The following is an 18,824-nucleotide window of genomic DNA, read 5'->3' on the forward strand; positions in this document are numbered from 1 at the left end:
ACTTGACAAACATCTTTGCTTTTCCCCATTATTCTCTCTTTCCTTTCCTCTTCCAAAAATCACTCTTTGAAAGAGCAGACAAATGTAAAAGATAAACAACTGTTCCACTTCAAACTTGAACAGTACTTTCATTTAGCCACTGCAAAAAGTTAAAATTAAAACCCATAAAACACTTCAAAACAAAGCTTGTCTTCTTGTGTTCTGTCACAAATGGAAGTCAACATTTCAACAAGGATTACAAATTAAATACACAAAGAGCAAGTAAAAGCTGTAAGAGAACATGGGGAAAAAACCCAAAAAAGGAATGAAATCAGGCCAGACACTATCATTACTGCTACGATTTTAAGGATGTCTTAAAATCCCTGCTTCTAGCCCAGCAGAAATCGATACTGCTTGCTGCTGACCTCAAATAGGTCAGAATTTTATTCACAACTGTAGAATAAAAGCACAACAACACTGCAAGAGCCCCTGCAGTTTTAAGAACAGGGTATAATTCTAAACTATGATTTTTGTCTTAACAGTGATATTTGCAACAGCTCACTGCCAACTTGCAAAAATAATATTTAAAAAAAACCACCCAACCCAAACCAAAACAAAACCCCCACACTAACAGAAACCTAAACCACCCATGGCCAAAATAAGCCATGCTATAGTGACAGTGATCTTAAATAATGAACTTGAATAATACTGCTGGGGTTTACAAGGGAGGTCATTACACATGGTCCAGGAAAGCCCAGCAACATGCAAGCATAGGCTTGCCTGTATCTAATCAAGAGTATTAGCTGCTTATTTGGTACTCATTACGGTTCACAGATTTTACCAATTCAAAAATCAAAAGTAAATCACAACAACCTCCTGAAGCAGATGCTCTTTAATGGTCTGTGGGGTTTGTTGGCTGGCATTTTTCATAAACAGTAAATGGTTTCAATGCATTAGTGATAAAACCCCTGATCTTTTGAAAGATAGGGGTGTGGTGACCGAGCAACCCCCAAAGGACAGCTCTTGTACAGCAGTTTAGCCCTTATTTCCTATTTAGCCCTATGAATAGTGCATGGTCTTTTTCTTGGATTTTTATCTAGAAAGTACTATTTTTATTATTGAAGTAACAGATTAAAAGAGCAGGAATTAGGCTTTATGGTTGTAAGCACCCGTGCCCTTCAGAATGTATACTAAAGGGAAAAAAAGTTTTCTGGAAGGCAAAAAAAGGAAAAAAAACCCTAAGGCAGAAGGATGATACACATAAAAGCATTAATCACTCAGGGGATATTTGTTTCAGTACAGAAGCTATTTCTCCAAACAAAGGTTTGCTTCGTTGAAGACCAATACTTTGGTCTAATTAGCAAAAGTCAACTTCAGAAATAAAACTCTGAATAGTTAAGTTTCACAAATGTTTGCAAAGAAATACAGAACAACCTACTCAAAAGAAACACTACAGCTGAAGCCGATCAAGCATCTTGCATTACTGCATTCTATAAAAATCAGAGATCAATTATTTATGACACAAAGTCAAAGCTAGATTTCATATTAAGTAACACCCTATGTAAGCATACAGTAGAAAGATAAGATTATAAATGAAGGAAGAACTTTTTCCATTATTTACTTCAGAATAATTTATCTTTAGGAAAACTGGGATGTTAATAAGCAGCAATATTGAACTCATAGTACCAAAAAGAGTTACTACCAAGCATCACACAGTATGACAGCAAGTTGCATTTCCATAGGTCTGTACTTTAACCTTTGCAGTAGGTAGTTACACATGCATTCCTGCTCAGGTAGCTAATTTAGGGCTCAATTTTAAACCCTTCATGTATAGAACTCCACTGACAAATCAAATCAATTATAAACACACGCCAAAAAATGCTATGGAGAGAACAATAAACAATTTATAGCTTACTGGTTTTAAGTACTTTTCTCCAAAACTGCTGAATAAATCTTCCAATTTACATGACTATCAGCACTGTATTTACCTGGATAGATGGCTTGTTTAAGTGACCCAGATTTGAAGTTGTTTGTCTTGGTTCATGTCCTAAGACCATCATATTAGCATTGATCAATCTGAAGGCATCAATAACAACCTGTAAAAACAAGATGTCAAGTCAATTCTTTTTAGAAAATGCAACTAATAGTGCCAAGCAACAGTGGACAAGGCACAATCAGCTCTCATCTGTTTTTGGCCTTTATCCAGAAAATCATTTAATTATAATATTAATAAAAAAGAGCCTCCTGCTGACTATGCTATCAGCACACTACACTAACTTGTATTGTAAGGTGACACCAATTATTACCTTTTCAATGGAGCTCTAAGTTTTATATCCATGATATCACCATATAACATTGAATTTTTATGTACACCTACTCTAAGCTTCAAAGGTATGCATATGTTTGTCACCTAAATCTTATCCAATCAAAGTGAATGACAGAGAGAGACTAAAACTGAAAGTGAGCACAAGCTAAGGGACCAAGTCTAAAGCCCAGTCCTGTCACATCAATTATACTACCACAATACTTGAAATGACAACAAAATTATAGCCAGCAAGGAACTTGCCCCATGTATTCCCTTCTAGTCAGATGCTTTTTGCTTCTTGTGACTATGAAAGGGTCTATAAACTGTCTGATGGATTAAAAAGTCCTTGTCAGTGTCATGCTCAGGAGTAAAAAAATAGAGTAAAAGAAAACCAAGGTCATTTATGATTTAAAGGTACACGGTAGGTAATATTCAGTGCCGTTTCCTTGCAAATAAAGTAAAACCTTCACTGATTTTTATTCAGTCCTGAGCTGAATTTGTCTATAAAAATCTTGAGAAAGGATTTCCTAACCCCATACAATAAAATCCACATCCCTATCCTACACCTTGGTGAGGTGAAACAGAACAGAGAAGAAACCAACAATCCATTCAAACCCACCCTTACTGGGTACTCGCCATCACAGACTTTTAATTGCAGGATCAGAGTTCTTGCTTAGACCCCAGTCTTTTAACTGGGCCAGTCCAGGTACAGCCTTGTACATCCGCAGAAACACCCAGGCAAAACTTGCAGGTATCTATCTTGCCTGCTTGTGCTTGAAGGTTTGTTCTGGTTCACTAAACTAGATAGTTCAAATCTTCTTTTAACAGCTTTCTATCACATTTTTTATTCTCTTGCTCTCCATACTACAACAAACCAACCCATTTATATGACTGCTTTGGCATTTTTAGAAATTAGACCTGAACCACATCTTTTATGAAGTCAACCACTGCTACTGGAAGTTTGCAGAGAAAGCAATACTGAGCCTCCCACCTTGTTCTAGAATTTCCCTCTCCATTTACACAAATATTAATAAATAAATAAGTTCCACTTTATTAGGAGTACAATGTAAACAGTGAGGTTATTCACGTGGAAATAAAATTAACTGGCAAGTAATTATAACAAAAAAGTAAAACAAAAAATGTGAACTGTAAAGTCTAATTACTTATTACCTGTTGTATTTACTTCTGAGAGCCAACTATACCAGTCATGTTGAGTGACTCAGTGCCACTAATAGTTATTGCCTGGACTCCCAGGTGACTGGCCAGATTCATCTGCATGTCATGACTTAAAATTGCATGCAGAAAACATACCAAAAAAATCTTCTTTATTAAAATTGCTAGGGTGTGACAATTTTTTTCCTGAATAATAATAAACCCATAACACAATTCAGATTGACTATGCAGCAGAAGCATGCCATCTGACACTAGTGCTACCAAAAAAAAAAACAACCAACCAACAAAAAACCAAACCCCACAAACACAAAACCAAAACCATCCAACCAAAAAACATCCCCTCCCCCCCCCCAAAAAAAAACAAAACATCAAAAATAATCTGGAACAGTTTCAATGTATCTTTACATTCTTATGGTAACATACAAAGTAATTCTATTTTGCTTTGATTATCACCACCAGACTTTTTTCTATCTCAAGCTTTTGTATATGTGTTCCATTTTAACAAGATGCTCTAATTACAAACATCTGGAAATGCCCAACCATAACAAACGGGCAGTAAAATAGTCAAGCAAAACAGAACAAAAAAATATTCACTCCACAGGTCCTCCAGAGACTAGCTAGATAAGGGGAGAAAAAACAAGTGAGGGAAAATTCGCTCTACGAAGCAAGCAAGAGTATCTTGGCAATATACTATAATCACAGGGAGCTGCTTTGTAATGGCCATGATCCTAGATTTGAGTTTAACTGAGATGCTCACTAGACAATGTTGAGTTTATCCAAGAACAAATAGTACTGTTCAGCACGGAGTCATGTAAAATTAAAAGAAAATGCAAACCAAAAAATTATTAAACTTGATTTCAATGATAAATTCAACATTTCAGTTCATGTTCTCAAGGTTATGAGTGGATAAATTTCGTATTAAAATATGAGAACTAGCTGCTAAAATATTTCTGAGTGATACCGAATTATTCTAGCATCTTAATACTGACCAGAAGTAATTTTCCTAATGTTTGAAGTACTACCTGTGTGGGAAGGATCGCTCTCTTTACCTGTCCTCCTGAAGCAATGAAATAAAAGTATCTCCTAAGTAGGACAAATGTCAATCTAACAGAAAGTGGTATGAAATAATAAAATCACAATATTAAGCTTTGAAAAGGGATAAAAAAACAATTTCTACAATCCCAGAGGGGTACAAAAAGTACACGTGTGAATATTTCTCATCTCGGTTACACTGTGACGACCAATGGTAACTAAATACTTTAACTACACTAAGATTAAAGGAATTTGCTGCTATCACTATAGCAACCATCTTAAAGAAACTAACATGCTCAACAACCTGGAGGCTAAATTTAGACCTAATATGCAATAAAAACATAAATACAACAATAAATCCTGGATATTCCTTTCTATGAAATGCAATTGTTGGTTTTTTCACAGTGAGCAGAAAACAGTCCCTCCTTTAAAGGATTATATAAAAATAAATAGACTCATTAATGTCCAATGTACTAATGAGCAGAGGGTGAAGTAGGTGTTAATTATGCCACAGTAAGATTCAAGAAAAAAGCCATGGTACGCACTTGGAGGTGTGTACAAGCTGAAGCCTCCTCTCTATGTTTGTGTATTTTGAAGTACAGTATGATGCAATCAGATGACAGCAAAATGGTCACTCTGTAGTCTACAATGGAAACTAGACACAGTACTTGGAACAAAGAACTTCTAAGGATTAATTAAAAGCTGAATAAACCCCCATTCAGTTACTTAGCAATTTTTTGTTGTAAGAAGCCTGTATTTCTCATACAAAAATTGTGAGCTTCCCCCATACTTGAATTACTTAATGCAGCCGGCACGGTTTTTAGTAAAATCTACTGCTTCCGAGCTCGATGCTAAATTCCCTTTCTGTAAAAGTTAAACAGAAGTCTATGCCATTGGGTTATTTTCCAGAAATACAAAGGTAGATTTTAAATTTTTTTTCTAATGCACTTTCACAGTTTGACTCTTTCACCACTCTGACCATTTAATTTCTCCTAGTGTAAGTGTCTTCAGATTTTTCAGAGGTCATTTCAACAGCAGACAGCTTATAACAAAACCATTAGCAGTTTGGCTAGCTTAAGGAAACCTCTTACTTTCCTTTTTTGTTTATTATCACTGCATGAATCTGCAGCATATGAGAGTTTATAATTTCTCAGGCTTGTTAAATTCATGTTAAAGGTCTGTTTTCTTGTTGAATAAATTTTGTTCATATAATGCTGCCTATTTCATATACTGAGTCTTTAATAGCACCTTTGGTCTATGCGCAACTCACAGATCAAAACAGAGGACTAAAATAGGGGTTGATGATGCTATTTACATGTGTGATTCCTGCTGTCTTCTTGTTAGTAGCTTTAATATAATAGAAGACCTTGTCTGTTTTGTAATTAACACATCTTTACTGGAGAGATATTTGGAAGTGATTGCTGTGAATATACTGGTTAGTAAAATAAACACAATCACACACCACTTTCTGTTATCAGACAAATTTGTGAATTGTACACATTATACTCCAGATCAACAAACTGTGATATAACAGCCAAGTAGAAGACACATTTATATAACCCTTTATTTTTCTGAAAATATGTATTCAATCTGACCTTGCAAATATAATTAGCTTGTGGGATGTGTGGATTTCAGTACCATGGATGCTTTACTAATTGCAGCTCTTGGAAATAGATACTAAATATTTGGAAGCTGCCAATACAAAATAAAAACTGCATCTTTTTGTACATCTGTCTTAGCTTAAAAAAGCATAATAATCTAAAAAAACAATAACTATACAGCAGTTTTTAAACATTTCCTGGGGGTCAACAGCTCACAGTAGAGCCCACATAAAGTATTCTTAGCAATAAAATTCACAATTATCTTCAACGTACTTAATAAATTTGAGGCTAGCTATAAATAATATGACTCACAGTGATTCACAATTTAAGAGAAGTGCTGGACTCCTCAATTGCTAACTAGATAAAAATCTGGCCTTTTATATTCTGTACATATTGAAAATAATAGCAAGATGAAAATTTAGGATGCTTACTAGCCAGTCTTATTTTAGCTTCTTCTGACAGTGTGAATGTCATATATGTATTACCCCTTTTTCTAAAACAGTCCTCTCCTACTTTGTGAGGTATTAAAAAAAAAATAAAAAATTCAAAGAGTACTTCACACACTTAATTGTTAAATCCCTCCAGCGACAAATCTATCAAAAATGCTGAAAGAAACGGTTCTGTTTTGCAACACCCACTATAATTTAATGGTAGATTTCAGTTAGAAACAATTACTCCTCTTTTGTTTAAATTAAACTAATATCCGAGACCAATATTTTTCCCAATGAGGAATCTACAACATATGGTGACTACCTAAAAATGTATTGTGCCCTTGGAATTGAAAAATGTTTAAGAACAAACACACCAGTGCTTAAAGACAACTCTGCAAAGGATGTAACGTGGTTATGCCAGGTGTGGAAAAAGAAGTAATGTCCCGTCTAAAATCTCTTTTATCACCTGCAACTGACCTGTTATCAACTGCTTAGTTTATTTCTAGATTCTTTAAAAATGAAATGGAACATGTGACCTGAGAAGTGCAGCTTGGGTTTATGACCATTTCGTTATTTATGCTGCCATGCACTGTTAGACAACTACAAGTGAAGAACATCTTCTGTCCCCTGTAAGCCCACAACATAAAAAATTCAAAGAAATCTTACTTTTTATGCCATTTCCAATGAAAAGCACTAAGAACTGAAACTGACTCATGCCAAATGCATATCACTGAATTGCTGTGATTGTGAGTTTGAAGTTTGCAACATGGAAATTATTTATAAAAATGTCAATTTTAGCTCCGGAAAATATATTCCTAGGAGTATGTGCATTTTCCTTCTCTATCCTTAGAGAATTGTTTACTTGTGGTCAAATCTACAGTACAACTTGAATATCCATACTGGGTGGGAAGAGAACTACAGTATAACACATTTATCTTGACAAGTGAGGGCACGCATCCATAACTCCCAAGTAGCAAAGCCGCAAGTTTTAAAGCTATATGCTTTAATGAAGATAAATGGACTATTCTACATTCACCATGTCAAAAGGAAATTAAACATTTAATACTCTTCCACAAAAAGTCTTCTTGGAACTTCTTTTTAAGTCCTAAGGAAGTGCATGAACTGAAGTAACCTATGCAAATGGTTTAGGAGGTAAACACATGCTGCTTAATTGAATCACAGAAAGTCCAAAGCTGCATAAAAAAAATTTTTAAAACATCACATTGATATGAACAATTTAGGTATCCCATCAAAGAATTAGGAAGTGAAATATGCAAAATGTTATTCTGAATCTGTGCAATTGCTATAAAGAATGTTTGCTTTCAAACAAAACAATTAGAAAACAGTGGTAAACTGGTAGCAATAAACCAGTTCCATACTTTGTGGTTTACGCTTATGTTTAGCAAACACATCCTGAACAGAGAACAGTGAGTGGCCTGCACTGTAGTACAGATGTAATTCACCTCTTACAAATGTGATCCTTCAGGGAAAAAGAGCATCAATCTTTATGGAATTGATAGCAATCAGACCCAGCACAAATTTATCTACTTCCTTATTCCCTAGTTCAGGCTCCTACTGAAACTCCATTCTTGCCTACATTAGACTGGGATGCTTTCCTCTCTGATATGCAGGTTACTGCACCAAATACTCTTGTTTAGACAAAAAACACACTACTGTACCAGTATCCAAATGTTCTAGAGATTGTACAAAATACACAGAAATGTACATTTGAAATTTCAAAAGTTACACATTGTAAAGTTATCTTCTCCATTTTAGAGTTTTCCCTTTTACAATAGAAAAGGGATAGCAAGTTCAGTTCTAATAATGAAACTTTTTTCCAGGTATAAAAGATTCTGACATAAAATTACAGGTGTCACATGGTTTTAAAATATATTTTCTTGGAAAACATTATCTGCATAACAATTCACAATAAAAAGACACATCTGTGAAGCAGTAATGACAGTATAGTTAATCTATGGATTTGTTTAGTTGTTTTTAATGAATACTTTCCAGATGTACCCTAATGACTGTTGAATTCACATGTGTCTAGGAAAGGATTTAAGGTAAAGGTTATTAAGACAAATGCATGAAGTGGGGAGGGGAAGTTTGGTATATAAAGAAAATCTTGTTAAATGGCTCCAATCAAAGTTCTCAGAAAATTTTTAATGTACTACTTTAAATTTCAAACTCCAGGCATTCCACTAGTGTCTCCTCCACACATCTCCTTTTAAGAATTGCATTCTCTCTGCCTTGTTCTGCAATCTCCTCCAGTCCTGTGCTTAATTTAAACAAACAAGAGAACAGGACAGGTTCAAAGGAATAACAGCATTCTGATAAAAGCATGGAGGTCTGAAGACATGGAAACTTTCAGAAAACTATTGTAAGACATTCAGATGAAGAAAATTTTTTGAGGCTAGGTGGTAATTCCACACAGGTTCACACCTACATTTGGTAGTACCGGTGGGCAAAAAATAGGAATAGGAACATTTTATGGAAGAAGTTGCCAGAACAGGTCATCCCACAAATGAAAAACAAAGCTCTGTTCAACCACATGATCTGTGGCTTCTGTGGTGGTACTTTATGCCATGCCTACAGAAATTCTGTCCAGTTTGAAAAATGGATACAATCTGATTGGCAGAGTAAGAACTGAAAACATGCCGGAATACTACAAAATTTCAAAGCATAGTATTTGAGTCATCACACTTTTCTGACAGATTCAGAATTCTTTATCATTCTTAACAGAAATCTGAATATTTAAAGACACTATTTTTCTTTGTTAACAGCTCAAAAGGACTTTGAGAACTTCACCTTCCTCATGATGACCTTGGCTATGGACCTCCAGCAGCAAACTCAGCTAAGCTCTGTTTCAGTTATTCATTTGTACAATGAGGGTAAAACCAGCATCTTTCTCTCTCTCCATATAATAGCTATTCTAGGACTAATAATACTTAAAGACCCCAAAACTCCAAACACCACACAATAAGCAAATCCATACAGTATAACTGTCCCTCTTTGGGACTTCTAGAAGCATAGTAAGAATATTTTTTTCCACACTTTAAAAACTAATAAAAGAACAAATGGTAAAGTTCATCAGATTTGTTGCTCCTTTTAGAGTGAATTAAAAAAACCCCAATCAACCAAACCAGTTTATGACTTCCACTGAAAAGAAGTTGTTTGAATGAAACGGGTTTGGACTACAGTCCACATACTGGCTACACTTCCAGAAGAAGTTACCTGGATCATAGAACAAGGTTCTTCAATGATGTATGCGACAGAAAACAGTAGTAATAAACAGAAATCACTCACTGTACATGGGGGTGGGGGGAAGCCACAACAAAACCGAACAAACAACTACAACAACAATAAAGGATTTGAACAGCTATTCCCATGAAATGATCACATTTTAAGACTCAAGTGAATAAAAGCCTAAGTGAGCTGGTCTGAAATAAATGTTGAAACTGCTCTGCACTAAGTTGGACCAGATATCTCCTGAGATAATTTGCAACTGTAATTATTTTGATTTACCTGCCTACCCAAATCACAGAATGTTAGGGGCTGGAACAGCCCTTGAAATCATCTAGTGCAATGCCCTGACAGCACAGGATCACCTAGAGTAGGTCACACAGGAACACTTACAAGCAGCTTTTGAATGTCTCCAGAGAAGGAGACAGCACAACCTCTCTGGGCAGCTTGTTCCAGTGTTCTATCACCTCTTCTTCCTCTGCCCTCTAAATGAGATTAAGATAACCATAAAATACCATAGCAAAAACCTCTTTTATGAAGGCCTCAAGGTGTGGTTTAAGCCCACAATTAAGATGCATGTCACATTTCTTTTTATCTGTGAGGAAGCGATGAACATGCAAAGTAGAACTTATAAAAAGTTGTTGCAAAGACAGGTCTTATCCTCAGCAAACAATTAAAAATAAAAAAGGAAAGATTTTTGCCATAAGCCAACAGATCTTAGAATCACAGAATGGCTTAAGTTGGAAGGGACCTGTGGTGTGTTGAAGTTTCCCCCCCCAACATCAACTTTGCAAGACCAACTCAGTTAGAAGCAAATGAAGAAGCTGTATTTACAAGCAAAAACTACACTCTACAATGGAAATGTACGAAATATACAGTATTTACAATGTTATATAGATATTTACAATTAGCAAACAACACAAAAACTCCCCAGGTCAAGAGACCAGGGAAGCTGTTCCACTGCCCGCCCCCCCATCCCTCTGTCCCAAGGAAGAAAGGCGCAGAGAGAGAAGTAGTGTGTTAGACTTAGCCAAAGCCAGCCGATAAGCAGTTTATCTCTCCTGAGCAAAGCAAAACAGCCAAGATCAGAAGAGAAGAGAAAAGGGAAGAACTGTTACGGTACAGCTCTTCTCATTCCAGATATATACCCAATGAATTTGTTTAGAATAATCTTTTGTTTTTCTTTTTACACCCATTAGTGATTTATTTATATTTTTCTACTTTTCTGCTTGAAATCTGTAACTAAATTTCAGAGGCATAGCCTAAAACCACCACAGGACCTTAGAGATTACCTACTCCAACCTCCCTGCCATGGGCAGGGATTCTTCTCAACTAGACTCGGGCATGTCTCCACTAGACTCAAATACAGCGCATTGCTAGGAAAAATTGTGGTGTAACAGACATGAAATTTTGCTGTATGAACACATTTTTGCTACACATCCCATTACACACCACAAGCACCAACAAACTTCTCAGCTGTACAAAATGGAATTCTGACAATTTTGGACATTGTACCCATCATGAGCAGTTATTTATCACGGGAAACCAATTAACTGCCTCAGAAAACCAAACCATTTGAAAGGGTGATTTTGTTTTATAATAAAGATTTAAAATTTAGAACAGCTTAGAAAAGAAAAACACCTTTCTTTTTTTTTTAATTTAACATTTATGAGCACAATACAGTAAGTTAATATTTGTAGTGTTAAAGATGCTATATTATAGTGGGTTTAGTGTAGTTACATCGTTATATTTTCTTTATGAGGTGAGGAACAGCTGGTAAGTTAAGGCCAAAAAAAAAAATTTTATAAAAAAGAAAAAAATTAACATTTGGCAAAGGTATGTAGTTTTCTGTACAGACTTTTCAAAATATGTGTTGGAATTAAATATGAAATATCAATATTTAGCTTCATTGCAGATCTTTAATAAAATTACTGCTTCTGTGGAATATTATAAATACATATTACAACTTCCATTGCACAGACTGGAAAACTGGAGGGGGTAAAAAAAAAAAGATTTATTATTAAGCACAAGAGGAAGCAACAGCTAGCCAGGCTGCCCCACTGGCCATCTTTCAGCATGTTTACTTTGACTCCATTCATAGAAATCAATTTAAAAAACCCCAAAAAAGCTTTTTCTTTCTGGGTTCTGGTAACATTGACCTTCAGTTACAATTCACAGATCTGTTCTAAGTTTATTTTACAGACATTATTAGAACATTATTAGCCTAAAAACTGATCAATACATGGTACACACAGTCATGAAAAATCATATTGTGTATGCAAGAATATGTATGTAAAGTACTAAGATCAGGATTTAGAATTAGTTTTCCTTCATGCTTCCTACTATAATAACAGTTCTAAAATCGTCATTAAAGCAGTTGGCATTTAATCCACAGACCTCTCTGAGGGTTTTCTTTCTATGTAAGGATTTTATATGACTTTTTAATTTTGCTCATTAGCTTTAGGAACTACTAATTTTTAAACCAACGAGAATTATCTATGTGTTCTTATACTTAAGTTGCAATCACGCATCTCCTCCTTCCAGGTTTTTGAAACACATGTATCCAGATGAGGACAGCTAAGAAGTTAAAAGTTTTCATTTCCTACCAGTGACAGGGCAAAGTGTTTTTTTATTGCTTTAGCTACTCAGGGTGAACCCGAGGCTCCCCATCTGAATTCATTTCAACTTCCTGACACCTGAAAATAACCCTTGCCCTAGTTATTCCTCACTACTAGAACCACAACTACTTCACTGACTATAGGCCATAGCAACTTATGTGGGCATGGACCTGCCCTGAGGTGGGTTTAAAATTAGCTAAGTTGTTATTCTGGACTTTGTTTTTAAATATATCTAATCACAGCCCAAACACACCACATTAAAATCTTCAATGCCACATGTTCACTGTATTTTTTTGCCAGACAGTTACGCTAGTAAAAGGTACAAAGAGCAATGATCCATGGACTACATGAGCGAAAAAAGCCCACCAGTATAGTGGCTCTGCAAGCAGTTGTTCTTTTGCTGGCACTGAGAAAAAGCAGGTACTTCCCTGAAATATGTTTAACTCAAGTTTGCTAACACATGAAGAGGCATTGGACACCATACTAAGGCAGCTATGCACATGAAGCAGTCAAACCTGACCTAAGAAATTGAGCTCTAATGTATATTCTTATCTCAGTTCATCTAAAAATCAAAATAGATTTCAATATAAGTGATCTTGCCAGCCAGGCTCATAAAAGTCACAGATATTCCATAGTCCAATCTCACACCCCAAATCAATAGATTAATTAAAAGGGGGATTCTTTCTGTTTCGAAGCTTTTAAGGATGCACTTGCCAGACGCATGACAGATGTAAACTTTTTTAATGTGAAACCTGAAAATGTAATTTTGTCTGATTGTAGCAGCTAGACATGTACAAAAAAATAAACATTACAAGACTACTAGTGATCTCAAGTACTGGCAGCAATGCTGCAAGAAGAGCTGTAATCAAGAAATGTTTAGATGGACAAAGCTTTATTCGCATTCAAAATAAATATGCCAAAGATTATTTTCCTGAAGAGAACAAAGACCCTCAAAGATGACATCTGTGTCAAACAACAGTGGCAAAAAAATATTTAAAAAACCACAACACCCTGGCACTTAGTGAGCAAGTGTGGTGTAACAGTAGTGTGACTTACTGGCAGGCTTTTCTCCTTAATGAATGTAATAGCTAGTAAGTCTAAATTAACTATTAGCATAGTCCCAAAAATTGTATTTTCATAAAATAAAAAGAATCCACTTTCAACAGTTCCACTGGAATGAGAAAATTAAGAAAAAGCAGAAGGAAAAAGTTTTAGAAAAAACAGGCCGGGAGTAATTCAATATTCTATGCTATCTTCCCCTCTCCCTCCAATAAAACCTACCCAAATTTTCTTCTACTCTTAAAATAATTTAAAAGGCAGAAAAATTGATTCAGATGTCCAATAGGTTCCAAACAAACATCAGAAGCTATTAATTTTTCAATTGCCTATTGCACAAACAAATTTGCTATGGGAATCAGAATTAAAAAGAACCCAAACAAAATGTAGCTTCAGAATGTTGAAATTAAGGGAACCCTTACTGGAATTGTTTGGTAGCTTTAATATGCTCTGCTTCACAGGAAATACGATACTACAGCGTTACAGAAAATGAACACCTACTTTGTAAAATATTTATAAATTTACAATAATATCATCCATATATACCACAAGGCATTTCAATAATTATTCTACAATACAATGGGAGTGCATGCTCAAACAAAACACCTCAGCAGTATTTTAAAGCAGTAAACCACCTAGCCAATTTCTGTACGTTCTGTAGTTTTTCTAATCCACTCTCCCTGTGGTTGAGCAAAATCGAATTGCCTCTCACATTTGCAGACAGCTCTGTGAAGGTGATAATAGAGCTGCTCCCTGCTGTCATGAGGCAGGAAATAGGAAAATGGCATATGGGGCTAGAAAGAAATAAAAAGAGAACTAAACAAGAACAAAAGAGATTTCAACAAAGGACAACTATAACCCAATATGCTTCACAAGTTAATCTCTTTTCATAATCGTTTAACATACTTAATCGTTTATCTACACAAATCTCAAAAACTCAAAGGCTTTAATAGCAAGTCCTCTGTAAAGTTTTATTGCTCAAAACATTTGCAATAGAAATGATACTAAAAGCCATCACATGCAATGCCTATAAATCAATGCTGCCTTAGTACCCAAGTTAAGGAGCTGTACATATTACAATCTGTTAGTAATTGATCTTAGATTTTGTGGCTAAAATGTAGTATCTGAAACAATGTATATGTGGACCTTTAGTTGCAATGCAAACATGTTGAGTAATATCTGAATAGCAAAACGTTAAGAGATGATTATGATTGGCTATGCGTACTGACAGCATCAAAACACTTCCAGTCTGTTTAAGGACTACTTATGTAAGATGCAGAAAAAAGGATCTTAACAGTGACAATTTACTTTTATTTTTAAGCACAGAATGGGCCTCGAAAAACACACCTTTACAGTGCTTCCGTACAAAAATCTTACTGAAGTTCCTTAAAAAAAAAAAAGGAAGCCTACTATACCTTTCCTTTTACACTCTGAATGGGATCCACCACCACAGCAACAGCTCTTTCTGATAAGGCTTCAAAGCTCTGCTGAGTATTGATATCTACACCAGACAACCAGCAGCCAAAACCAGGGTGACTGTGATACCAACCAACTACCATTTCAGGTCTGAAACAAAAATAAAAACATGTAATACAAGAAGAAATAGTAATGCACCAGGGCATAAATTAGGATGAGCTGTGGAAAAAACCATTAGCAACAAAATAAACAAAAAACACCCTGCATTAAAAATATTTAAATTACTCAGTATACTATGGTGAAAACAGACATGAATAAATGCAACAAAAGAGAGCTATCATTAAGGGATGAACATTAGCAGTGGTAGATTGTGCTTTCAGTTTTCACCCTGCTACCACACCTACCCTGAACCAGTTTTTACCCTTTCAGCACTCAAATAAATATCTGCTCTTTAACTCCTTGGTGTCAAGGGTTGAATTTGCACAGCAAAAAGTCCGTTTCAAACACAGACAACCGGAACCAACAGTGGGAAAGGATTAAATATCAATTAAACCAGCAGCAGAAGTAGGAACTCAGTCAAAAAGCAATTTGCACTGTTCTATTCAGCTGCTGAGCCTTTTGCTAACATTAATTTTGAAGTTTTTCCCACAGTAAAAGAATTTGAGCAAGGAGACGACAACTGTTGAGAGGAAGGAGTGAAAAAAACTTGTTTAAATATTAGGATCTTTTACAAAATTACTTCGCCTTTCTTTTCATTAAAACTGCTCATAAATAAGCTGCAACTTTCTAAATTTTTAAATATTAATTAAAATAATTTTTAAAAAATCAATCTTTTAAGCAGGTGCTATGTAGTAACTACCTATACTGGGCTGAACAGCTTTCTAACCTTCATGTGCAATAATCAAAGCTGTACGTTTAACATGACAACCAACAATCTCCTAATAACTGAAATGCATGAGCTGAACTAACTTACCTGTTATGCTCCTCACCTGATTTCTGGGTCAATTATTTATTTTTAAATATTATTAATAGCTCCTAGATCACTAGTTTTGCAGGGAGTACTTCTTACTGCCAGCCCTCTTTAGGGTGACTTACCTTCCTGTTTGTTTCAGCATATCTAACATTTTTGCTTGAAATACAGGATCAACAGCCTCCACACTGACACCCTGGTGTAGAAGATATACAGAAATCATAGCAGTTGTACACAAAGCAATATTATCTTTTAACTTGTTACTTTCAACAAAAAATAATTTAAAGCCCATTCATAAGCATCCAATTAAAAGGACAGCCTCACTACTTTAGAACTACTTGACAGAACATCTTCAAACATAAACCATAACTTTTATAAATGTATTTCAATGTGTATTTCAACTCTGGCCTGTGGTCTCTTACAAGTTCAGCTCTAGAGGTTTTATCCAAGATAAATATCACATACTGACTTTTTGCAGATCCTGCTTACACCATGCACACCCATTGAGTAAACTCAGGACAAGACAACTGGAAAATTTCATTTATGTGCAGCTCTGAGTTACAAAGGGACCCATGCTGCTTTTAAGAACAAATTTTTCACTCAATTTACATCGAGAAAAAAATCATCATAAATTTTGTTATACCCACTGGCTCATCATCTCTTTAAACTACCTCTTAATAATGTGAATATTTTTACTCAAAATGAAAATACACCTTTTTTTCACAACACATAAATAACACTTAAGAGATATGCCACCGTAAGGTCTGTCAAACAGAGCAAGTTTGAGGTATATTTGTAGCACCATCACAACTAAGGGCATGATACACTTCTAGCCAAACCTTTTATATTTTGAATCCTTCTAGTTTTAAATAATTTTTGAACTAAACCCCCTAAATCTATTAGACATATTCAATTATATCCCATAGGTTATACCTTAAGATTGCATAATGAGGCAAAACAAGAAAAACTATTAAAAAAAGAAAAAAAAATTACCACAAGGAAAAAAAAATAATCCAAACAAGTACACGAAATTAGGAAGGTCTAACTGCAAAGAGCTCACCGTTCCCGACTGTGGCATTGCAAAAACATCAATCACTCTCACAGTGTAATCATCAACAAATTCTCCGAGCATCAGACCCATAACTTCCATAGGGACACCAGCGCGACCATGCTTCAGCATCTGGAATTAAGACCAAGTAACAGTGCATGTTTAACAGTGGGTTCAAGTTTGACTTGGGATAGTTCTTTCAGCCTTTACAGATCCGTAGGTAACTTGTAGCACTTTTGGAAACTGTAAGGATCTATAAAATAGTAACATCAAAGCCAACAATAAGAGAAGTCATTACAATAAGTTTCTGACTCTGAGTGTTCCAAACAATATTAATTTATTTTTAAAATTAGTCTGATCGGCACATAAGGAGCACAAATCCATAAACATTGGAGAGGTGCCAGGTGCTCTATCTCCATCACTATGCATAGTTCAGTACACAGACAGAACACTTACTTTCAGCAGTGCAAGGGAAGAGATATAAACCTGTTCCGCTGTATCGACCGCAGGAGCATCTGTTGGTGGCCCCTATAAAAAGAATAAATACTTATTTTCTCAATCATTGTTGTTCCGCTGTTTCTAAACATTTTCTTTTGTTCTCTGTATTATGAACCTTACAGAAAAATGCATACATAATTGTGACTTTGTATTAGGTGCAATTCCTAAAATTAATGAGAGATAAAAAAAGGCACACCCACCCCCCCCCCATCTTTACAGCACTAACGTATTTCATATTACGAGTCACCAGCTAATATCCTCATCCCAAAATAATACCAGTCTCAGTCTAAAGAGCAATCTTATCAGAAGCAGTCAAATAAAAACCTGGCAAGCACTGCACTGGGTACAAACCTGTTACAAGACATACAGCCTAAGAGTCAGCTAAGTTTCCATTAGTCAGCCCTGCTGCAATGCTAACCTTCGTCAACTGTAAAATATGGCCAGTTCTCCAATTAACTATGTGTTTCTTACAGTGGTGTGAATGTAAATGCTGCTGGGCTTGCATGATTAACTGGCACCAACACAAACAGCAATTTCCCTTTGCTTCATCAGCTTTCAGCTAAAGCGGACTTGCAGCTAAAGGCTAAGGGAGTACTTTGCAGATACAGTGGTACAGTGAGAGAAAAAACGGACCTCCGATCCCTAAGTGGAAAAGCTGTGAACAAAATACTTTGCTCTTTGCCTTATGAGTAGTTATTCAAAAATTAGCACAACTGTCCCAGGTGTGAATGATTGGTTGAAACAGGTTCTGTGTACTGCTGAAAATGAAAAACACAGGAGGCAGCAGTTTAAATGTCCCTTCCTCCAGGAACAGGAGACATATTGCTCTTCTATACAGAACTCCGTATGACTGTATCTCATTACAGCCAATTAACAGTACATTCATTACTTTATTACCCAATTGTGTACAACAAATTTCCACTAAAAAGACAAAAGGTTACCCCTGCACTATGTGATGTAAACTCAGAAGGGCAACAAAGCAACTATGGAGTATGGTAACAAAACCAAACACTCCACAGTAAGTTAAAGAAGAAAAATTATGCCTGTACACAAATATATTGTAGATTGAGAATTTTCATTTCACAGTTATAACCAAAGTTGGGGAAAAAGAAATAATTGAGCAAATGATTGATTTTTCACTTAAAGTGGAAAAACTCAGTACAACATGCCTCTCTATATGACACCAAACAGAAGACACGGTTATCAACAGAAGCCATTGCCTCCTGTGGATCATACCAGGAACTTAAATAATTAGCATATTAAATTTGTGTAGTAATTGCCCTATCTGCGTACTTTTACGCACACAGAAAACCATCATCTAGTCTTCAGAACACTTTAAAGAAAGAATAAGTTTTCAGATTTCTTTCCTTAATGTCAATGAACTCCTCCTCTATTGCATATCTAATAATTATATTTCAAATCTAATCTGTATTTTGGAACTTGCATACATGCAT

At 35.5% G+C, this 18,824-nt stretch overlaps 1 protein-coding gene across 1 annotated transcript in view; it reads right to left on the bottom strand.

Annotated features, from left to right (window-relative positions):
• PSMD14 (proteasome 26S subunit, non-ATPase 14) overlaps positions 1–18,824 on the bottom strand; it is a 40,668-nt gene that overhangs the window by 7,721 nt on the left and 14,123 nt on the right. Inside the window, exons 2-6 of the mRNA XM_009911143.2 lie at positions 17,329–17,400; positions 16,885–17,004; positions 15,950–16,020; positions 14,854–15,004; positions 1,968–2,075 (exon numbers count right to left, since the gene is read on the bottom strand). Of these exons, the coding sequence (XP_009909445.2) occupies positions 1,968–2,075; positions 14,854–15,004; positions 15,950–16,020; positions 16,885–17,004; positions 17,329–17,400 (522 nt within the window). The remainder of the gene's footprint in view (positions 1–1,967; positions 2,076–14,853; positions 15,005–15,949; positions 16,021–16,884; positions 17,005–17,328; positions 17,401–18,824) is intronic.

This window comes from Dryobates pubescens, chromosome 2, assembly GCF_014839835.1.
Source record: "Dryobates pubescens isolate bDryPub1 chromosome 2, bDryPub1.pri, whole genome shotgun sequence".
Lineage (NCBI taxonomy): Eukaryota > Metazoa > Chordata > Aves > Piciformes > Picidae > Dryobates > Dryobates pubescens.